General features: G+C 31.4%; 1 protein-coding gene across 1 annotated transcript; it reads left to right on the top strand.

Moving 5' to 3' along the window:
* Positions 1-47: 47 nt before the first annotated feature.
* LOC133194753 (monoglyceride lipase-like) lies at positions 48-15,490 on the top strand. The gene is made up of 8 exons (XM_061330658.1): positions 48-189; positions 1,607-1,713; positions 2,832-2,968; positions 3,148-3,258; positions 8,386-8,475; positions 13,437-13,486; positions 14,125-14,287; positions 15,180-15,490. The coding sequence occupies exons 1-8, from the start codon at positions 98-100 to the stop codon at positions 15,279-15,281; spliced, it is 852 nt and encodes a 283-aa protein (XP_061186642.1). The 5' UTR covers positions 48-97; the 3' UTR covers positions 15,282-15,490.
* Positions 15,491-21,078: the final 5,588 nt, after the last annotated feature.

The following is a 21,078-nucleotide window of genomic DNA, read 5'->3' as shown; positions in this document are numbered from 1 at the left end:
CAAATCTCACCACAACAACAAACACCGATAGCCGAAGGCAGAGAAGACGCAATCATTTCCACATGAGTAAATTACTTCACTGAGTGACGGTTCAGCCATGTCGACGGTACAGAATGACACGAAATTTATCAAAACTAAGGACGACAAGAAAATATTTTGCAAACACTGGTTTTCAGAAGAAAAACCCAAGTAAGAGTTCATTAGCCTGATACACGTTCAGAAAATTAGCTTATTAACAAATGAAGTCAAATTATCTATAGTTTTCTGATATTTACATTCTTAAGTATTAAAAGGCATTATGGGATATTGTTGAAACGTTTGTTTATACAGGGTTTATCACTACCTTACTTGTAGTAAACACAGGTGTTTGGGTCTCCAATTAACAGATTGACATCCAAGCACCTGACATTAATTAATGATTATTAACTATATTTAGCTATGTAGCTTGAATTACCTACATACATGTAGTTTATTCAGGTCCAGTCCAAAGACTATTTCTACCTACGTAGCTATTAATAGCTACCTAGGTATTTAAACCTACCCAAAGTAGGAAGTAATCATTTTTTGGCCAAAATTTTGTCATATTCATCATCAGTGTGACTGTAACAAGAAATTTGGTACTCACCATTATGCGCCGTTCAGCCATTTGGCCACAAAATGCAAGTAATACAAAAAGTAGGTAAAAATAGCTACTTTGGGTAGGTTTAAATACCTAGGTAGCTATTAATAGCTATGTAGGTAGAAATAGTCTTTGGATTGGACCTGTTATTAAGCTACTCGAAATTACCTTTATTAAACTCCTAAATCATACTTATTTCTTACATCAGCATTTTTAAGCATGTAGAAAAAATTCCACATTGATGTAGTCGATAGTATCCAACGTTAAACTGTGCTGAAAACAATTCATGAAAAAAAAAATCACTTTAATTTCAAGATGTGTCTACTTCAGAGCAATTGCAATCAAAATTCTGAAACTTGGGAAGGGGGGGGGGGCTATATGCAACAGTTTGCTTTTGGTCAGACAGTTACTTCTTGAATGAAATAACAAAGAAGACAAATTCTGGTCAACATGATAATTGATTGGTAATTATTCAGCACAATATGAAGTAATCATACTTATCCATGCCTCACTGCACAAAAGATGGTGTACAGTTACTCAAACAATAGAAATACATCTTTTTCTAAATAGTGTTCAAAAGCAGCAACATTTAAAATACTTTTTTTCTCTGTGTTGCATTTTAAGAAGTCCATATAACAAATATGACTAGTCATTAGAAGTCTTTTTCTGTGGGTCTGAACATATTCATCAATATCTGATGAATACAAGTGACAAATGATAATGATATATGTTTTGATCTGACTAGAACATTTTTATTGACAGTAATGTCAGTGTGGGATTAAACACAAGTTCTCAAAACTTACAGTTCTCTCATTTATGTATTTTTAATAACACTCTAAAAATGCATGAACATAAATTTGCATATGTTGTAGATAGAACTTTCCATTAAGTAGTAATTGCATGTATGTAAGTTCCTGCTTTTACATCCTAATCCCTTTGATTTGAACATAAAATGTCAATTTTTGCCATTTTGATTTTTTTCAACAGGGCACTGATTTTCCTTTGTCATGGTTTGGGAGTACATTGTTTGTGGTATGATGATCTAGCCGAAGCTCTTGTCAACATTGGATTCTATGTATTTGCTCATGACCATGGTAATTGTTTTTTTAAGGATTTTCATTTTATTCTCCTTCAAGTCTTTGAATGTCATATCAATCAAATGCTTTAATTCCATAATATTGATTAAATTGAATTTCAGAGTTTATTTTTTGTTCATAGGATTTTCTTGGTGTTTCTTGACAATATTTCTTTTTTAGAATATCCATGGATCAATGCATATGTACCAGTATTTCCCTTTCATAAAATAATTAAAACAAGCCTCACACAATGCATACCAAAACTGTTCTCTAGCTATGGACTCAACTATTGCTGACAAGTTATCATTTCATTAGTTATATCACAGATTAGTAAAGGGATCAACAACTGGCATTACTCTAAAATGTTCATTAAGACTGAAAATAAAATACATGTACTATACATGTATTGTCTTACTATTTTATAGGTGATATAAGATTGTTTTAGTCTTCCTTTTATTATGTAGATTGTTATATCTATGTAAAGCGCTTTAGAGTTCACATAAGATAAGGCGCTATATAAAATTTTATTATTATTATTATTACATATACTGTAGAGCTGAATCAAAAAATTAATATTATCATTAATTAATTACATGTATGAAAAAAAATTAATCAGCCTTAGGCCTGTTGGAACCTCAAGCAGTCTGATCATAGTTTTTTTGGTCCATATTCATTTATTTAATAGACACAATACATGAAGTACATATATATGTCCATTACTTGCAATTTGCCTTCTTATCCTTCTTATCGTTCTTATCCTTCAAAAATTTCATGCACATGATTCTAAACAAAAATCCCAAGATTAAAAGGGGAGGGGGTGGGGGTAAACTTGGTCATCAGAAGTTAAACTTTATTACAGAATATAATTTTATCAATATTTCAGAAATTTTAAAAGTGATGTAGATAGTAAAATCTGTTTTAATTATCTTAAATTTAAACCTTAAAACATACTTCTAAGAAATTTGTTAAAAATTTTTAAAGAAAATTAAAAGTTTTCATTTTATGAAATTAATAGACAGAATTATCTGAAAATAACGAGATATGATTATCTACCAAATTAGCAATCTGGCCGCAATCAAACTTAACAGATGGCTACACTTATATGTAATTATAAAACTTCAAATTTCAATTTTCAGTTGGCCATGGACAAAGTGAAGGAACTCACAATCATGTGAATGATTTTAGTGAATACACATCAGTCATCTTTCAACACTGTGATGAGGTCAAGGTTAAATACCCAGACTTGCAGCTGTTCATTTTTGGACATTCCATGGTATTAACTTTTGAAAAATTATATTACAGCTAAATGCTGTGGACATTCCATGGTAACTTCTGAAAAATTTATATCACAGCTCATGCATTCCTTATTAGCTGTGATTTAGGTATACATGTAATATATGTATCATGTTTGATGCTGTGTATGGTATGAAATACTTTTTTCTGTATATTCAGGGAGGTGCCATCGCACTATTGGCAGCAACCAGTCAGCCAAACATCTTTCAAGGAGTTATTACCTCAGGACCTGCCATAATGGCCACACCTGGATTATTAGTCTCAATCAAAGTATGTGAATGATTTTTATCAAGTATGTTTTTTGGTAAACCTTGTGTCCCGAGTTGCCCATGAGTTGACAGTTTAAAAGCATGTTTTTATCCAATCGGTCATTTGTCAGTCTGCAGGACATACTCTAGATATGTCCCTATTTTTATTAGCTCTTCTGAGCCAAAGGCTCAAAGAGCTAATGCTATGGCCATTTGTGTGGTGTGCGTAAACTTTTTAGAATATGGGCCATAACTCAAGAACCCCTTGTCCAATTATTGTCAGATTTGTCACAGGTATCCTTGGCCCAAGGGCTCCAGTTTGTACTAAAACTAGGGTTGTGACCCTTAAACAAGGGGAGATAATTAGGAAAATAGAAACAAAAGTACTGGTTGCTAAAAAATCTTCTTCTCAAGAATGACTGGGCAGATTAATACTAAACTTACACAAAAGGATGAGGATATGTTGTAGATTAAAAATTGTTCAAGGCATCACCCTGGGGCAAAGGGCGTGGTCTCAAAGTCACTTCATAGTTGACCAAAAATTACATTTCATTAAAATGTTGTTATTTTGCTTACTATAAGGACTAAGATCATCAAATCTTGTCAGTTGATGCATCTAAGGACCTCATATCATGTTGACTAAAAAGTAGGTCACAGTGACATACTTTTTAAATTTTGTGGCCATTCTTTTTCAATATGATTTAGAGGCATATTTTGAACAATTTAAGGCCTATGATCATCAAACTTTGTCAGTTGATGTATCTTGGGTCCTCGGAGTACGTCAACTAAAAAGTAGGTCACCTTGACCTACTTTTTGGATTTTATGGCTAGGGGTGCAACGATACACTAACCTCACGATACGATACGTATCACGGTATTCAGTTCACGATACGATACGTATACAATACATGACAAGGTTAAAAAGTCTTTCAAGTTTGTCACCATATTTTTTCTTTAACTTAACAGGGTTATATAAAATGTTCATATTTTTTTGATAATAATTAAAATAAAATTTTGTTAACTTGAATTGGATTATTGGGTACATCTTTGAGTTTTGACAATATTCTAAACCAATGATGAACATTTACAGGGAACTACGGTGACCTTTCCTAATAATCTTTTTAAATTGGAATGAAAAAGGAAGACATTCATTCTTTTATTCCTTTTATTTACATAGAAAACCAGTTGTCATATTTCTCGTGTTAACACGTTTTAGTCAACAAGACAGTGAATTCTCATCGAAATACACACGTGATGAAATATCGTGTATTACCAAAGAATACGTTTAGATCTAAAGGGTTTATCATTTGTCTTAACATCTATAACATATAATCACATTAAGTCTTTCTCAGTGTTAAATCTGAGGTCTATAAGATGCTGGAGATGAGTTTAACTTCCGTTAATGCGTTATCAGTGACCTCACGTTTTGCGCGGAAGCCATTTTGAAATTGTAAAAAAGGAAACAAAACGGACGATTCGGATAATTCTGCACCGATTGAACCGAACTGCGATATCAGTTTAGCGTATCGTGAATTGAACCGTGGAAAAATATACTGCGATATACCGTCAAACGGTTTATCGTTGCACCCTTATTTATGGCTAATCTTTTTCAAAACAATTAAGGTCATTAATTCGAATACTGAGAGGTTTAGAATCATTAAATCTTGTAAGATGATGCATCTTGGGGCCATAAAACGTATTTATTGAAAAGTAGGTCACAGTGACCTACTTTTTGAACATTGCAGGCATTCGGTTTCAAAGCATTTTAGAGGCATAATTTGGACATTTTAAGGCCTCTGATCATAAAACTTTGTAAGGTGATGCATCTTGAGTCCTCGAAAAACGTCAACCAAAAAGTAGGTCACTGTGACCTACTTTTCAATTTATATGACTTTAATTAAATATTTAAGGTACTAATTGGCTTAGAATCATCAAACTTTGTCAGTTGATGCATCTTGGGTCTTCAGAGTATGTCAACTGAAAAATAGATCACCGTGACCTACTTTTCAAAATGTATGGCTTTAATTAAATATTTTTCAAGTACTATTTGGCTTAGAATCATCAAAATTTGTCAGTTGATGCATCTTTGGTCCTCAGAGTAGCCCAACTGAAAAGTAGGTCACCGTGACCTACTTTTCAATTTATATGACTATAATTAAATATTTCAGGTACTAATTGGCTTAGAATCATCAAACTTCGTCAGTTGATGCATCTTGGGTCTTCGGAGTAGGTCAACTGAAAAATAGGTCACCGTGACCTACTTTTCAAAATTTATTACTTTAATTAAATATTCCAGGTACTAATTGGCTTAGAATCATCAAAATTTGTCAGTTGATGCATCTTAGGTCCTTAGAGTAGTTCGACTGAAAAGTAGGTCACCGTGACCTACTTTTGAAAATTTATGGCTTTAATTAAATATTTCAGGTACTAATTGGCTTAGAATCATCAAACCTTGTCAGTTGATGCATCTTGGGTCCATGGAGTATGAAAACTGAAAAGTAGGTCACCCTGACCTACTTTTGAAATTTTATGGCTGTATTTAATATTTTGGGTACTATTTGGCATAGAATCATCAATCTTTGTCAGTTGATGCATCTTGGGTCCTCGGAGTACAACAACTGAAAAGTAGGTCACTGTGACCTACTTTTGAAAATTTATGGATTTAATTAAATATTTCAGGTTCTAATTGGCTTAGAATCATCAAACTTTGTCAGTTGATGCATCTTGGGTCCTTGGAGTATGACAACTAAAAAGTAGGTCACCATGACCTCCTTTTGAAAATTAATGGCTTTAATTAAATATTTCAGGTACTAATTGGCTTAGAATCATCAAACCTTGTCAGTTGATGCATCTTGGGTCCTCGGAGTACAACAACTGAAAAGTAGGTCACAGTGACCTACTTTTGAAAATTTATGGCTTTAGTTAAATATTTCAGGAACTAATTGGTTTAGAATCATCAAACTTTGTCAGTTGATGCATCTTAGGTCTTTGGAGTACGACAACTGAAAAGTAGGTCACTATGACCTACTTTTGAAATTTTATGGTTATAAATTTAAAAATATTTTGAGTATTACTTGGCTTAGAATCATCAAACTTAGTTGATGCACCATGAGTCCTCAGAGAACGACAAGTGATAAGTAGATCACCATGACCTACTCTCAGGTACTAATTGGCGTAGAATCATCTTGGGTTCTCAGAGGGTTTCATCTAAAATGTAGGTCATGATGACCTACCTTTGGAATTTCAAGGTTTTATCCAAATATACAGGATACTTAGAGGCTTCAAATAGAAGTGATAGGTTGTACAGTTTATCAGAAGAGCAATTCAAGGCCCTTGGGCCTCTTGTTCCTTGATCATAATTATTCATAATTTTAACAGTTTGAATTAAGAGTGATATAGATTTAATACATGTACATGTACTTGATGGTGGAGAGGATTTAATGAGGTTTCAAATCTGGAGAAATCTAATAAGATCTAGGATACGTCAAAGAAATTATAACAATTGGGAGTCTTGTGTTTCATAGAAAAAAAAATAAATTTAGATTACAGGACTCTGTATATTGTAACAGAAAAGTAATGAAAAATTTTGTTTTGATTTGAAAATATTTCAATTACTGATTTTTGAAGATTACTTTTTTTTTTCAAATCTTGACTCCTTGGGCATAGGTGGATCCTTGATGGAGGGTCAATGTTTTATAAACCATAATATTAATGCTTTATAGAAAAAAACTTGAGAACACAAGAGTACAATTGGTCAATTAAAATAAAATCATCTCTAGGTACAGATAGTAGTTTTGTAGATTTGAATAATTTTTTTTTAATCATGTCCCCCAGGCTTTGGCAGGACCACAAAAGAATATGTCAAATTAAAAAAAATAATATAATGTATATGGATATTGGTGTTCAGCAAAATGATAAATGAAAAAAAAATTCAACCATATGTATATACTGTGGCTGCAACATTATTGTTGACAAACCAATCGTGTAGAATCGTTCGTGTAACATGCGTGATCGTTCTTGTAACGTGCGAGATCGTGCGTGTATCAGACTCAATCGTTTGCGGTTTTAATCATGCGTTAAGAAACGTGTAAATTTCGTTTTGTAAGTTTTTATCGGAATGTTATTTGTTATACAAGCATTTCGCTTGTCTGTTTTTTTTTTCAATCCAAATTAAAAAGAAATGAAGCGCGATTTACATTTATAATTGAAAACAGAACGAACTAATTATCGCTTTGAAATAAACAATATAGTAAGTTGTACAATATTGTGTTCTCGTCAAATAGCATGCTTTTTTTTCCCCTGATAAACTGTACTTAGATGTTTGATTTTTTTCTTTGATGTTAATTATATTTATTGCTAATTATGGTCAAGATATTTTTAAATTCAATAGATCAAAAATAGACATTTTTAGAAATAAATAATTCTCAATGCTTACATAAGTATTTAGTCGGCGAATGTACATGTACATGACATGATTCTCGGGGTTTCGTTTATCAGTGTTATCTCTGGAGGTTACTTTTAATTATTTTTATAATTTCTGCAAATAAATGATTTGTAAAATAATTGTTGATTTTAGAGATTCACATATTGAAACATGGATATAACTTATAATTTAATTCATTTTCATGCCATTTTTTTCAAACTTATCCCTTTCTGAATATTATGAAATCCAATTCAATCAAAACTCACGTACATGTACATCTTCTGATAGAACGAAAAAAAGATCAGTTTTCTAAAGTCGGAGAATGACGTAAATAATTATTTGTAATCTAAAATAATTCATAAATCTTGCATGTATTTAGTTCCAGAAATATCCATTTCTATTTTTTTTCCCATTTTTCAAAGTCGATGAAATAATATCACTAATTATTTGAAATCTAAAATAAGTATTAAGCATTTAGTTATTTCGTTTTGAAAATATCCATTCCTAAAGAATTTGAACTATTTTGCGTGAAGAATCGTGCATTTGCGTAAGCAATCGTGTAAGATCGTGTAACATGTAGAATTGTGTGCGTGAAGGATCGTTCTTGTAACAGATTTTATCGTGCGTGAATCGTGCGGAATCGTTGTGTAACGTGATCATTCGTGTAAGTTGTCAACAATAACGTTGCAGCTACTGTAGTTATGCATATTTACGTCTATCTTTCAGGTATTTCTAGGGAAAATTTTGTCTAGAGTAATTCCTATGTTCAAAATTGCTCACATACAGTCAGGGCAGATTTCACGAGACAAAGAGCAGGTGAGAGCTATTTCAATGATAGGTTTTCTTTATAAGCAAGAAAATTTCATGAAAGATAATTGCTTGTTTCACATGTTTCAGTTAATTAACCATACTGTAGGCTATTTAATCTTTGCATACCTCTTGATCAGAGGTAAATCTGTATATAAAGAACTAGCCTCACTTGTCTACAGATTGTTTTTAAAACATACACATGAAATGAGTTCTCACAGTATGACTAAGAACATCAACATTCTATTTGGTTAATTATCGTAGATTCCATTTTTTTCCTGCATCAAAATTCTGCTCTTTAAAATTTTGAAGATGATAAACTGACCAAAGAAATAATATAACTAAAACAACTTATTTTACCCAGTATATTCACTTGTACATTTACAAATGTAATACCTCTAACAATTTACAGTGATGGATCCAGAAATTTCAGAATGAGAGGGGGCGTCATTTCAAGGATGTTATTTATTTATTTTTTTGATAAGCAAAGAAAAAATATGTCCATTCTTGAAAATACTATATTATTGTGAGGGTGTGTGCGTATGTGTGTGTGTGTTGGGGGGGGGGGGGGGAGGGGGTATAGGTTCAACAGACTCTTCTTTGACAATTTTTTTTTCAAATCAGTCCAGACGTTACATGTAAGTGCCTGAATGTTATTTGTGGATAAATTGAGAGCATTTACATTTTACAAACAAAATCTAAAAAAGCAAGAAAGATAAAAGAAAAATGAAAAAGAAATAAATTTTATTTTTAAAATTCTAAAAGGAGTGTCTGTGTGTGCGTGTGTGTGTGTGTGTATGGTGGTGGTGGTGGTGGGGGGGGGGGGGGGCATGTGCAATGTTCTGATACTAGATCTGCTTATGATTAGAATTGATTTCACTATTATTTGTACCATATTACTGGTGTACTGGTGCTGGATCCACCTTTCATTTAAATTGATATAATCATTATTTGTTTTAATATGAGAAATAACACAGTTTTAAAACATTATCACTAAAATAAATACATTGTATAACTTAAATAGCATAATTCTAAAGACTGTAATCAGTAATTATATATTTTGAAAAATATAACCCTCTCATGAGGTCAATCCATAGATATATCAACTTCCAATCATAGAAAAGTATATCGACTGAACACAATGTGCAAGGGTGATATATTTTTCTGTGAAGTCTATATGTCTATGAATTGACCGTATGAAAGGGCTATATTTGTAATATATTATTTTTTAAAGAGATTAACAAAATAAAATAAGAAAATAATGGGAATGAAGTTTTCACTCTATTTTAACTCATAGAGACTAGAAATAATGTTAAGGAAGTAAGGTCAATCTGAGTTTTTTAGCTCACCTGAGCCAAAGGCTCAAGCGAGCTTTTCTGATCAAAAAATGTCTCTTGTCTGTCATTTGTATTGTTGTTGTTGGCATTGTTGTCTTCCTAAATTTTTTACAATTTCATCTTCTCCAGAACCACTGGACCAATGTCAACCAAACTTGGCAAGAGTGTCTTTGGGTAAAGGGGATCCAAGTTTGTCCAAATGAAGAGCCCAACCCTCTTATAAGGGGAGATAAGAAAATGTAAAAATTGGGTGGGATCATTTAAAAATCTTCTCAGAAAAGATGAAACTTACATGAAAGATTCCTGACATTTTGTAAATTTAAATTTGTTCAAATCATGACCCCAGGGGCTAGGGTGAGGCCACTATGGGCGACTAAAGTTTAACATGGTTATAAATAGGAAAAAATCTTTAAAAATCTTCTCAAGAACAGCAAAGCCATGACCAGACATGTTTATTTATATGGAAGCATCCAAAGGTAGTGTATATTCAGGTTTGTTCAAATCATGATCCCCTTGGGTAGGATGGGGCCACTATGGCTGATCAAAGTTTTACTTAGGTATACATTGGAAAAATCTTTAAAAATTCTTTTCCCAGGAACAGCAAAGTCATGATTAGTCATATTTATTTTAAAGCATCCTTAGGTAGTATAGATTCAGTTTTGTCCAAATCATGACCATTGGGGTAAGGTGGGGCCATGAGGGGCAATCAAAATTTTACTTAGGGAAAATCTTTCAAAATCTTCTTCTCTAGAACAGCAAAGCCATATTTAGTTCATATTTATATGGAAGCATCTTCAAGTAGTGTAGATTCAAGTTTGTTCAAACAATGGTCCCCTGGGGTAGGGTTGGGCTACAATGGGGGATCAAATTTTTACATGGGTATATGTAAGAGAAATCTTCTTTTCAAGAACAGCAAAGCCATGATTAGTCACATTTATTTGGAAGGACTTTGTGTTTGTAGATGCAAGTTTGTTAAAATCATGACCCATGACCCCTCCCCCCCCCCCGGGGGGGGGGGGGGGGGGGGTAGGGTGGTGCCACAATGGGCAATCATTGTTTAACATAGGAATACTTAGAATATCTAAAAAAAAAAACTTTTACTCAAGAACAGCAGTCATGTCAGTTGTATTTAATATGTGGAAGCATCCTCAGGTAGTGTAGATTCAAGTTTGTTCAAATCATTACCCCTGGGGGTAGGATGAAGAGAATATATAGAAAAATCTGTAAAATCTTCTCAAGAACAGAAAAGCCATTATATTGAAGCATCCTCAGGTAGTGTAGATTCAAATTTGCTTAAATCATGAACACTGGAGGTAGGGTGGGGCTACAATGGGCGATCAAAGTTTGACATGCAATGTAGAATATGTAGGAAAAAAGAATTGGCTGATGAAGAAAAAGAAGGGTCATAGTTACTCAGGTGAGAGTTGTGGCCCATGGGCATCTTGTTTATGTTTATAATTAGAAAGGCTCTATCCACATTTGTAAACCTTGACACATGATATCAAACAAACAAATGACAAACTTGTTACAGGGTATGAGAATAATATTTTAAAAAAGTCAAAGATTCAATGAAAACCTTAAAGTTAACTTCAAATATGTGCATGCTGCCTCATGTTTAATTGGTTTTACATTTTGTGTAATGCTTACATCTAGTTTCTCTTTAACATCTGCTTTTTGTAGACTTAGGTTGATGACTAACATTGTTTTACAGTCATTGTGTAGCTGTGCTGGTACTTACATCCTGGTTACAAAAACTTTTGGGTATTGTTATATATTTAACTTATGTTTATCCTTTTCTTTTACCACCATCCTGCTTGTTGCTTTGATTAAAGTATTACTTCCTATGTAGCATGTAGCACAAGATTTGATTGGTTAGCAAGCCAGGTGTAAATTTCAGTACACCTGCTGGAGCTGAGTGTAAAAAAAATCATAACATCACAATGCATTGTCTCTCTCTCCAAAGCTAGAAAAAAAGAAAAGGAAAGAAAAATAAATAAATAGAGTAATCATAAAACTTAAAAATGTAATATAAATTACAAGCAGCATTAATGAGAGTCAAGTATCTGTGCATACCCAATAATGTCAGGAGTGCAATATTTGATGATTTGCTCCCCAACATGAAAAAAAACCTTTTATCAGTATACAATTCTCTGATTTTTATTTTGGAAAGACACAAAGAACATTTTAATCAAGTAGATTTATAAATTACAGGGTTTGTCAGTGTTTTAAATCTGTTTTTCTTTGGTCAAACATTCAAATCAAGTAAATAGATAAAGTAATCATCACAATTCCAGACTTCTATTAGTTTTCTTGAAAAAATCAATAAAATAAGTAAATATCTTTTTTTCTTCCAAACAATCAACTCTTACAAACATCAAATGTGACTTGCAGTAGCTTCAAGGTTTACAAGAAACTGTTTGAATGAAAAGCATATGTTTTACATAGGAAAGAAATTCATTATTCAGGTCCAATCAAGGGTGTAGGGGGATTTACCTCAGGTTTTGTTCCATACACCTCTTGGCCTTCAACCACAGAGTGTATAGAATACAACCCAGGGTAAAACCCCCCACACCCATGATTGAACCCTTGATAACTAATACATGTAGTATATATGTTGTTTTTTTTAGCCAGTTATTCCCAACTGCATTATCAACTGCCTGTGGAAAAATGCTGAGCAAATTATATTGAAATTTTAAGATGAGGTTACTGTAAATGTATTATCTTTAGCGTGTGTGATATTTGCCGAGTATTGATTTTCCAATGAGTTAGCATAAGACTTGATTTGGCGCTTTCTGAAGGTTTTTAAAAGTATAAATGTGTATGCACAAGATATTTAGCAATGTACTTGATTTAGCAGTAGCTACTTTTTGCCAAAGGTGCTTAATAGAATACACCACTAAATGTAATACATTTACAGTATATTCGTGTTAACATGCTTTTTATCCACTAGTTGTAATGAGTATACTAGTACATGTATGCATATGCACTATATATGGAAATTCTGAACACAGTATTGAACTTTATTTGGTACATTATATTTTGATTTTGCATTTTCATTGTGTGTTTATATATATCTGTTTGAAACATGTAGCAATCACTATAAAGGTTTCAGTTACATCATTTACAAGTATTTGTAATTTTGTCCTTCGTTTCACATTTTTTTGTTTATCTCTTTGAACTTTCCTAGCTATAATAAACCATGGAATTTCCAAGCAATTTTTTCCTTTTTTTATATTTCTATCATTTTTTAATATTTTCAAAATTAGCTTTCTAAAAGATTTATAAATTGTAAAACATGTAGAACCAATTTATAGCTATACTATGAAAAGTGCATTAATTGTTATTTTCAAATTATACATGTAGCTTCTGAATGTCTGACTTTATAATAGATTCTGAGAGAAAATTAATTAATTAATTATATTGTTTGATAATTTGCCATTTAATCAATGCAGAGTAATTCCTTTAAATCATAAACAATGATGTACATCAAAAGTGATTCAATTCAAATTATTTTCTAAGTTAAAAAAATATTATACTAAACATAATGTTTAAATAATCAAAGGACTGATATGACTGTTTGTTTCATGCTTGTTCTTTTAAATCAAAAATTTGAATTCTTGACTTTTAAAACAGGTAAAGAGATATGAAGATGATCCTATGGTACATCCATACATTAGAGTGAAGTAAGTGTTCAGTTAACAATGAAATGATAAAATCAGGTAAAAATTCCCTCTGTACAGTGTATGCTGTATTTAGAACATTATAGAATTTGGTAAGGTATCCAACTGACACATTTAATGACTCCTTGTTTTACTTCATGAATGATTGAACCAGGGTACCGTATGTTCAAAAATGATATTTGAAGAGATTTTTAAAATCCTGAATCCTGAATTTTGCTTATAACTTGGAAATAAAAGGTTAAACCTGTCAAGAGATCCAGGTAAAAGGGATGCAGAAATTCATTATATAATTAATACATATACCATGAGAAAAATGATAAGAACCATGCAAAATAGTGTTTTACAATTTCTCAAGAAGAGCAGACATCTTAGGATATTTTTGATAAATTCAGTCAAATCATCTCAAACCCAAAGGAACTGAGAAATCCAATGATTTGAGATATGGAAGTTAAAATACATAAAAAAAAGTTGGAACATTTTGACACTTCTACATATCCAGGATATTTGAGATAACAAAGGTTGAGAGAATGAAGTTCAACTGTACAAAGCCAGAGAAAGAGAGAGTTGCTTGTGAATCTTGTGAATATCTCTTGCATGCATATCAAATTTGATTTACAAAATATGAATTTTATTTCTTTTAGATGGGGTGCTGCTTGGATAGAATGTGTCAAAAAACTGGAAGAAAGAATGGACTCCATTGAGTTTCCATTTTTAGCCCTCCATGGAGATGCTGATTCTTTATGTGATGTTCAGGGGTCAAGGATGTTGTATGAAAAGGCAAAGAGCAAAGAAAAAGAGCTTAAGGTTAGAATGATGGTCTTGGCACATATACTTGATATTGTACTATTAATATTGTCAGTTTGACAATTCCATTTTTAAGACACACTTACAGAAAATAACAAGAGAGAGTCTTTATCAAGATATTTACATGACTGTATACCTCTCATTTTACACACAGGCACAGTACTGTATGCAAATTTGAAAAATAAATTCATTAAATTCAAGTAGGATAAAAGAAAGTCATGATTGCCTTCAATAATATTATAAATAAATATATAAGATGTGCAATTTCATAAAGACCAAGTTTGAAACAAGATGTGTTTGTGAAACACTGAAGCCCAGTATGACAGTTCATGGCCAAGGTTAAAGCAACAAAAGTTCAAAAGATATGGGCAAGGTTAAAGTTTTTCAAAAGTAGATCTAACTCAAAAGTCAAAGTCATGAAGTCAAGCATGTTGGTACCCAAGGAAAGGACTTATCACAAGGAATATACATGTGAAATATAAAAACCTTAGCACCAACTGTTCAGATTGTATTGACAAGGTTAAAGTTTGTTAATATTTTTCAAAAGCACATGTAGGTTAAAACTTGAAGGTCAAGGTCATGAGATGAAAATTGTTGGTATGATCCAAAGAAAGGTCTTGTCACTGGAAAGAAAGTGAAATATGAAAGTGCTAGCATAACCATTTAAAAGTTATAGGTAAGGTAAAAGTTTATGTGGCACATAGACTATAAACAGACAGTACAGGTGAACAGACAAAGAACATATATGCCCGTAAACAACTGATTACGAGGGCATAAAAATATTCATGAAAAAAGGGGAAAAAGTCAATGATTATGGATACGACTCAAATACTTGCTCTTAAGGAGTATCTAACTAATGAAAATGACAACTCTGTATTTGTTGACATTCCAGATTTATCCAGGGTTTTACCACTCATTGCTACTGGAGCCAGAAGAAGACAGGAAAAGAGTTCAAACTGACATATTGGACTGGCTCAAACAAAGGATAGAATAAAGTGTTGGTAAAACTGACATATTGGACTGGCTCGAACAAAGGATAGAATAAAGTGTTGGTTAAAAGAAAGTTTGATAATGCGCAGGGATTCCAATGTTTTTATTTGATTAACAGATTCAATTTTGACAGGATATTAATTGAAAAAAAAAATTGGAAAGGGCAGAAAATTTTTTTTAAAATGTTTTCTTTTAAATGAGGATTAAATCACTCTGTTACATTCTTTATAACTTATCTGTATTATTTGATGTTAAAATTCTGTATTTTAAACTACATGTTTATATCAATAATTTTACTTTATTCGTAGCTATAACTATTTTAAGATTTATGAATTTTTATGAGTTATGCATCAGATTTGTTTTAAAAAATTTTATACTGTATAAAATTTCATGTCTTAGAGGATTTTTGTTTGACTTTACATACATGTGTTTTTTGTAAATGTGTTCAGGTTTAAATGTAAGTATATATTATCAAGATGGCTAAATTTGTCAAAATATTTTTTAACATTCGTCACAAAAAATATTCAGACATTGTCATAATTAAAAAAAAAAACTAATGGTGAAGTTTTTATTATGTATTTTTTACACCATTATGTACACGTATATTCCATATGTTGTATAGAAGTAGACCATTTTGTATTTTTGGAGAAATTTTTAAGTTTTTCTGGATTATTTTAGACAAGGCACCATATTTTGTTGAAACTTGATTTTCATTCTTTATTTGTAGTGTAGATATATGTAATTTGTATGTTGAGCACAAGAACATATCCTTACCATTTATATACATATAATGTGTATCAAATGACAAAATTTTTATGATTGATTTATAGACTGTCATATATGTAATCTTCAGTCCTCTCATAATGTGTAAAACATGTATAGTTTGTGAAGAATTTACTATCTCTTTTTGAACTGAAATGTTTTGTATGGGCTTGAAGAACCACGCACACTAACTCTCGATTCCCGCCTACATTTTACACCCATTTAATTCAATACTAATGGCAATTTGGCAATAAAATCTTTGTTGAATGCAAGGAACGGTTCAATGGTAATTGATTAATAATTTTAGTAACAGTGTTAAATAATTAATTATTCTTAATTCCAGCTCTTTTTGTAAGGGGGGTAGATGATTTTTTCCATTGAAATCAGGCTTGAAAGCAGCAGCATATTTTAAAATATTATTGAATATGGATAAATGTTCTTTAAATCTTTTCTTATGTTTTATGCATATAAAATTAAACATATGTAATTGATTAAATACAACGTTTAAGATGTAAACCCATTTGAAATTGGTTAAAAAGTGAGCATTTTTGTCGGTTTTTTGTCTGTAAACATATGTTCCCCCCTATGAAACACAAAAAACTTTGGCATGAATTTGTGAAATAACAATCCATATTACCTGTAAAAAGGAATTTTTGTTTCGGGGGGGGGGGGGGGGGGGGGGGAGATGTTTTAAAAATGTTTTCCGTTGATTTCTGTAGTGAAAAATACAGGTTCTACCAAAATTATAGAGTTATCTCTCTTTGTTTTCCCAAATTAGTAATGTTTTATGAAAATTCATATAAATATCCATATAAATATGAAAAATCATTCAAATATGTTAACTTTTGAAAATTGACTTGGAGGTAGGTGGGAGAACAATACTCTTTCTGTTATCAAATGTACAAAACTTTTCTGAAAATTGAAAACAGTGCAAGTGGGAATAGAACATTTTATAATTATGTTGTAAGAATGTCTGAAGACTTCATTGTAGAACGGAATTGGTAATGCTTCTAGGAAACTAAATTCAGTGAAACCTTGATATCTTGAATTTTTTAAGTTAAAGATATCAAAGATGTTAATAAGGCCAAGACTACTTCAACATAACAATATATGCCAGATGCTGAAGTTCTATTTGTATTTTTCCCTTTTAAATAAAATGGTATTTAACCGGAATTGTTGATCAACCACTTTTTCCTCAGGAAAATTATATAATAAACAGCATAATTACATTTGCATATCATTTAGAAGTATACATTGTTGATTGCATATACATTATTCTTAGAAAATATTCATATCACTTCTCTGTCTTTTATTGACCACATACACATTTAGTCATACCGGTACATATATGTTGCTCATGCTACTTTTAGATAATTTTATTTATTTGATTTAATCTTATAATTTTACTATTATGTCACTTTTTGTGTAATAAATAGATTTTATGATAAATGTTTTTGGTGATTACTGCTTAAAACTCTATTTACTTTCTCCACCAAAAGCCTGTTCAATGTGAGACCTTTAAACCATTTACAAGTTGGTTTGCATTTGTTCACCACATTTATACATGGTTATGTCAGACTGTGGTAATTCTGGTTTTCTAATGAGTAATACGAATGAACATATTCGCAATACATCACATCAAATCCAGGGATGGCAAGAAGCCAAGAAATACTCATATTTCCCAGGATGATTCGATAAAATGGTTAATTCCTTTGTATTTCCTGGAAAATAAAGTATAAATACATGTTTCACAATTCATAACATGGGGTATACACATGCATGTACATCTTATGAGCTAAGATATGTCTTTGGTTTAAACATTTCTGGTATCATGTAAAGCATCTTCTTACAATAATCACTACACACTTTACTCATAAACCCGTTATTTTCTGCATTACTTGATTAGATACAAATCCATAACTGAAACCGAAAATTCTCATTAGGGTGGGGTTTTAAACTTTTTTAAGTAAAAAAAAGAAGGATCTACCAAAAATACATAAATGTGAAGAATGTGCTCAAAATGATAATATACGTGTACCTACAAGTAAGACGAGGCCCAACTTCTCTACTGAGATCTCTCAAATCTCAGAGGACACAATTCTCAGGAGTCAATTTGGCTAAATATGTTTGATTGTAATTTCTACTGTGCTTATAGAAGGACTCGAAAGCTTTATTTTCTTCCTGTAATGATGAAAGAAAAGAAACTCTATTTTGAAAATTTTGCATTAATTAAAAAAAAAAAAATGTTTCCCGTTACAGAAGGACATGGAATAAGTGGACACACTGAATATGTTGAAATATGAATTAGTTTTTAAAAAATCAAAATAAAAAAATAAAAAGAAGTAACCTTGTTTTTCTTTAAAAAAAATCACAGTGTGGAGATAATCTATAGTACTTTTCGGAACAGGAAAGACTGTAACCTTTTCGGTGATCATTACTAAAAATTTTCTTTCATTTCCAAAAAAAATATATTAGATATCATCGAAAACTCAAAATGAGATACCGTTTTAAAAAGTCCTACAAGCGAGACAATGAAATATATGGAGATAACGAACAGTATTCAAGCTCAAAAGTCCATCAAACAATACAAAATAGGAGCAGAGCAGACACGGACCTCCAAACATTAGAGGTGGGATCAGGTACCATGGAGGAGTGAGCATCCCCTGCCGACCTGTCACACCCGCCGTGTGCTCCTTGTCATGATCGGGAAGTAATGGAAAAATAAAAGTTTAAAACTAGGTCTTGAAGTACAGTGACTGTATATCATGGGCATTTTATTCCAGTTTGGACTCTGAGTACCCTGATGTAACTGGTATGCGAATTTTCATGTTGAAAATTACAAGCGTTTTAGTCCACTTTAAAATCGAATGTAAATAATGCTGATCATTAATTTAATTCTTTTAAAATATCCTGCTCAAATCAGGGATGGGCACGATTACTGAAAAATGTAATCGATTAATAATCGATTACTTAGAGGAATTTTTTGTCCTGTAATCGATTGTAATCGATTACTTTGGAAGATGTAATCGATTAATAATCGATTACTTCCAAGTTTTTATACCTTCAAATATCAAAGCAATATTTAAATGTTGATCTTATCCACTGAAGTTTGAATGTTTTCCTGCAGTTTCAGTGCAGATTCTTTTAAGGTTTTATTCTGGCTAACATTCTCACTAAATGCCCAAATGAGGGATTCTCTACCATGGAAAGTGGAGACATGATTCCTACAATAAAATATGCCAAGGAATTAATTATTCCTTTCAACCTTGGATCTGAACCTCCATATTTATTGACTTGTTGCAAAAATTATTTAATTTTTTATTGTGAATTACTTCATTAGAAGTATTTGGGCTGCCCGTATGTTGACAGTACACATTAAACATTCCTGTATGTGTCATTTTCAAAAAAAATAAGTAAATTAGAACTCTTAGTAATAAACATGTAAATTAAATGTTTCTTTAAGTAATTAAACTAATAGCACAATTTCATTCTGTATTGAAAAAGTTTTTTGAGAGCTATTAATTGTTTTAATAATATTGTTTGTCTTCAATGGTATGAAAGTTAAACACTAGGTAGTTCACAGTTGACACCTCATTATCTGCAAATCAGGGATGTCTCAGTCAATTAATTAGCCAATTAAAGACACTTATAACCCCTCACTGATATAAAATCAATCTTACAATTTTGAATGAAAACATGAGAATGATTTTGCAAATTTTAAAGTTACTAAAACACAAGTTTGAAGTTGTATAAACATTTTTAGATAAGTATTCCCATCTTCTTCTTTTTTTTCGAGTACAATGTAGTTTACTTACCAAATTATTTATATATAATACAGCACTTAAATCTATTTTTGCTACTTATAATTTTCTATTACAAGACAAAGTTTTTCAACATCTGAAATATGAAAAAGTACATGCAGCAATAGGACAGTGAATCAAATGTAAAATGCACACGAAAAATCTGTATATTTTATTAATAAATGGTTGAATACACTTCTGCATTATTTAATACTAGACCAGAAGGTCTATAATGCAAATTTCATTGGGAACATTATTAAACTTATGATAATAAAAGTTAGGAAATCCAAACATTATACTAGGTGGTTTACATTTGATATTTATGTGTGACTGACTGGAAATAATTCTCCAAAATAACATCCATTTGTGTATAAAATAATCGAAAGTAATCGAAAAAGTAATTATAATTACATTGAAAATTTTAGCTGTAATCGATTAAATTACGATTACAAGTAATCGAAAATATCTTCGATTACAGATTACTGTCGATTACTTGAAAAAAAGTAATCATTACAATTGATTACGATTACCCCATCCCTGGCTCAAATTGTCATTTATTTCTCTGTAGTGAGATGGGGGAAACAGTACAAATTGGCAAACGGAAGAGGTATTAAAGTTAATTTATTTTCGGACATGCTATATATGATTCTATAAAAAAAAAAAAACTAATTAAGTTTTCAGTAATGATATTTTAAATATTTTTGGCATTGAGAAGAAAATCAGCTGTTCATAAAATATATTTTGTAAGCACAGCCTGTATAGTAGTAATTTTATCACATTAATCCAGAACGTTTTGATAATCCCTCGTATGTAGGTTTTGGAGATCGGGTCTTCCAGAATTTATTCAAAAACTTCTACATGAAAAGAAGATGTCTTTTGCATGACCTTCAATTCAACATTTAGATATATCGGCGACATTTTATCAATTAATAATATTCATGTTCTTTCAAACGTTGATTTGATATATGTCATTGAGCTCAAAATAAAAGACAACACATGCAGAGTCTAGTCTGTCACATCTCTTTCGTACATGTATTTGGATATTTTCCTAGAGAAATACATTGATAGCAAACTTTCCTTATTTATGTAACAAATACCATTATCATCTGCTTTTGGAGTTTATGTCTCCCAGTTGATTCTATAGGCACGAACATGTCCTACGTACAAACAATTTCTTAAACGAGGCAGGCTACTTACAAATAAATAGATGATACAAGATATCAACAGTCTTGTTTAAAG

The sequence above is a fragment of the Saccostrea echinata genome, unplaced genomic scaffold (genome assembly GCF_033153115.1).
Source record: "Saccostrea echinata isolate AGI-Se365-2 ecotype Australia unplaced genomic scaffold, CSIRO_AGI_Sech_v1 ptg000029l, whole genome shotgun sequence".
In the NCBI taxonomy this organism is placed as follows: Eukaryota; Metazoa; Mollusca; class Bivalvia; order Ostreida; family Ostreidae; genus Saccostrea; species Saccostrea echinata.
The sequence above is the reverse complement of the archived record's forward strand: the minus strand, read 5'-3'. Positions and strand labels throughout refer to the sequence as shown.

Coding starts and splice junctions, on each gene's coding strand:
- LOC133194753 (XM_061330658.1), top strand. CDS start 98: ATGTCGACGGTACAGAATGACACGAAATTTATCAAAACTAAGGACGAC. Junction 13,487..14,124: donor CATCCATACATTAGAGTGAA/GTAAGTGTTCAG, acceptor TATTTCTTTTAG/ATGGGGTGCTGCTTGGATAG. Junction 14,288..15,179: donor GCAAAGAAAAAGAGCTTAAG/GTTAGAATGATG, acceptor TTGACATTCCAG/ATTTATCCAGGGTTTTACCA.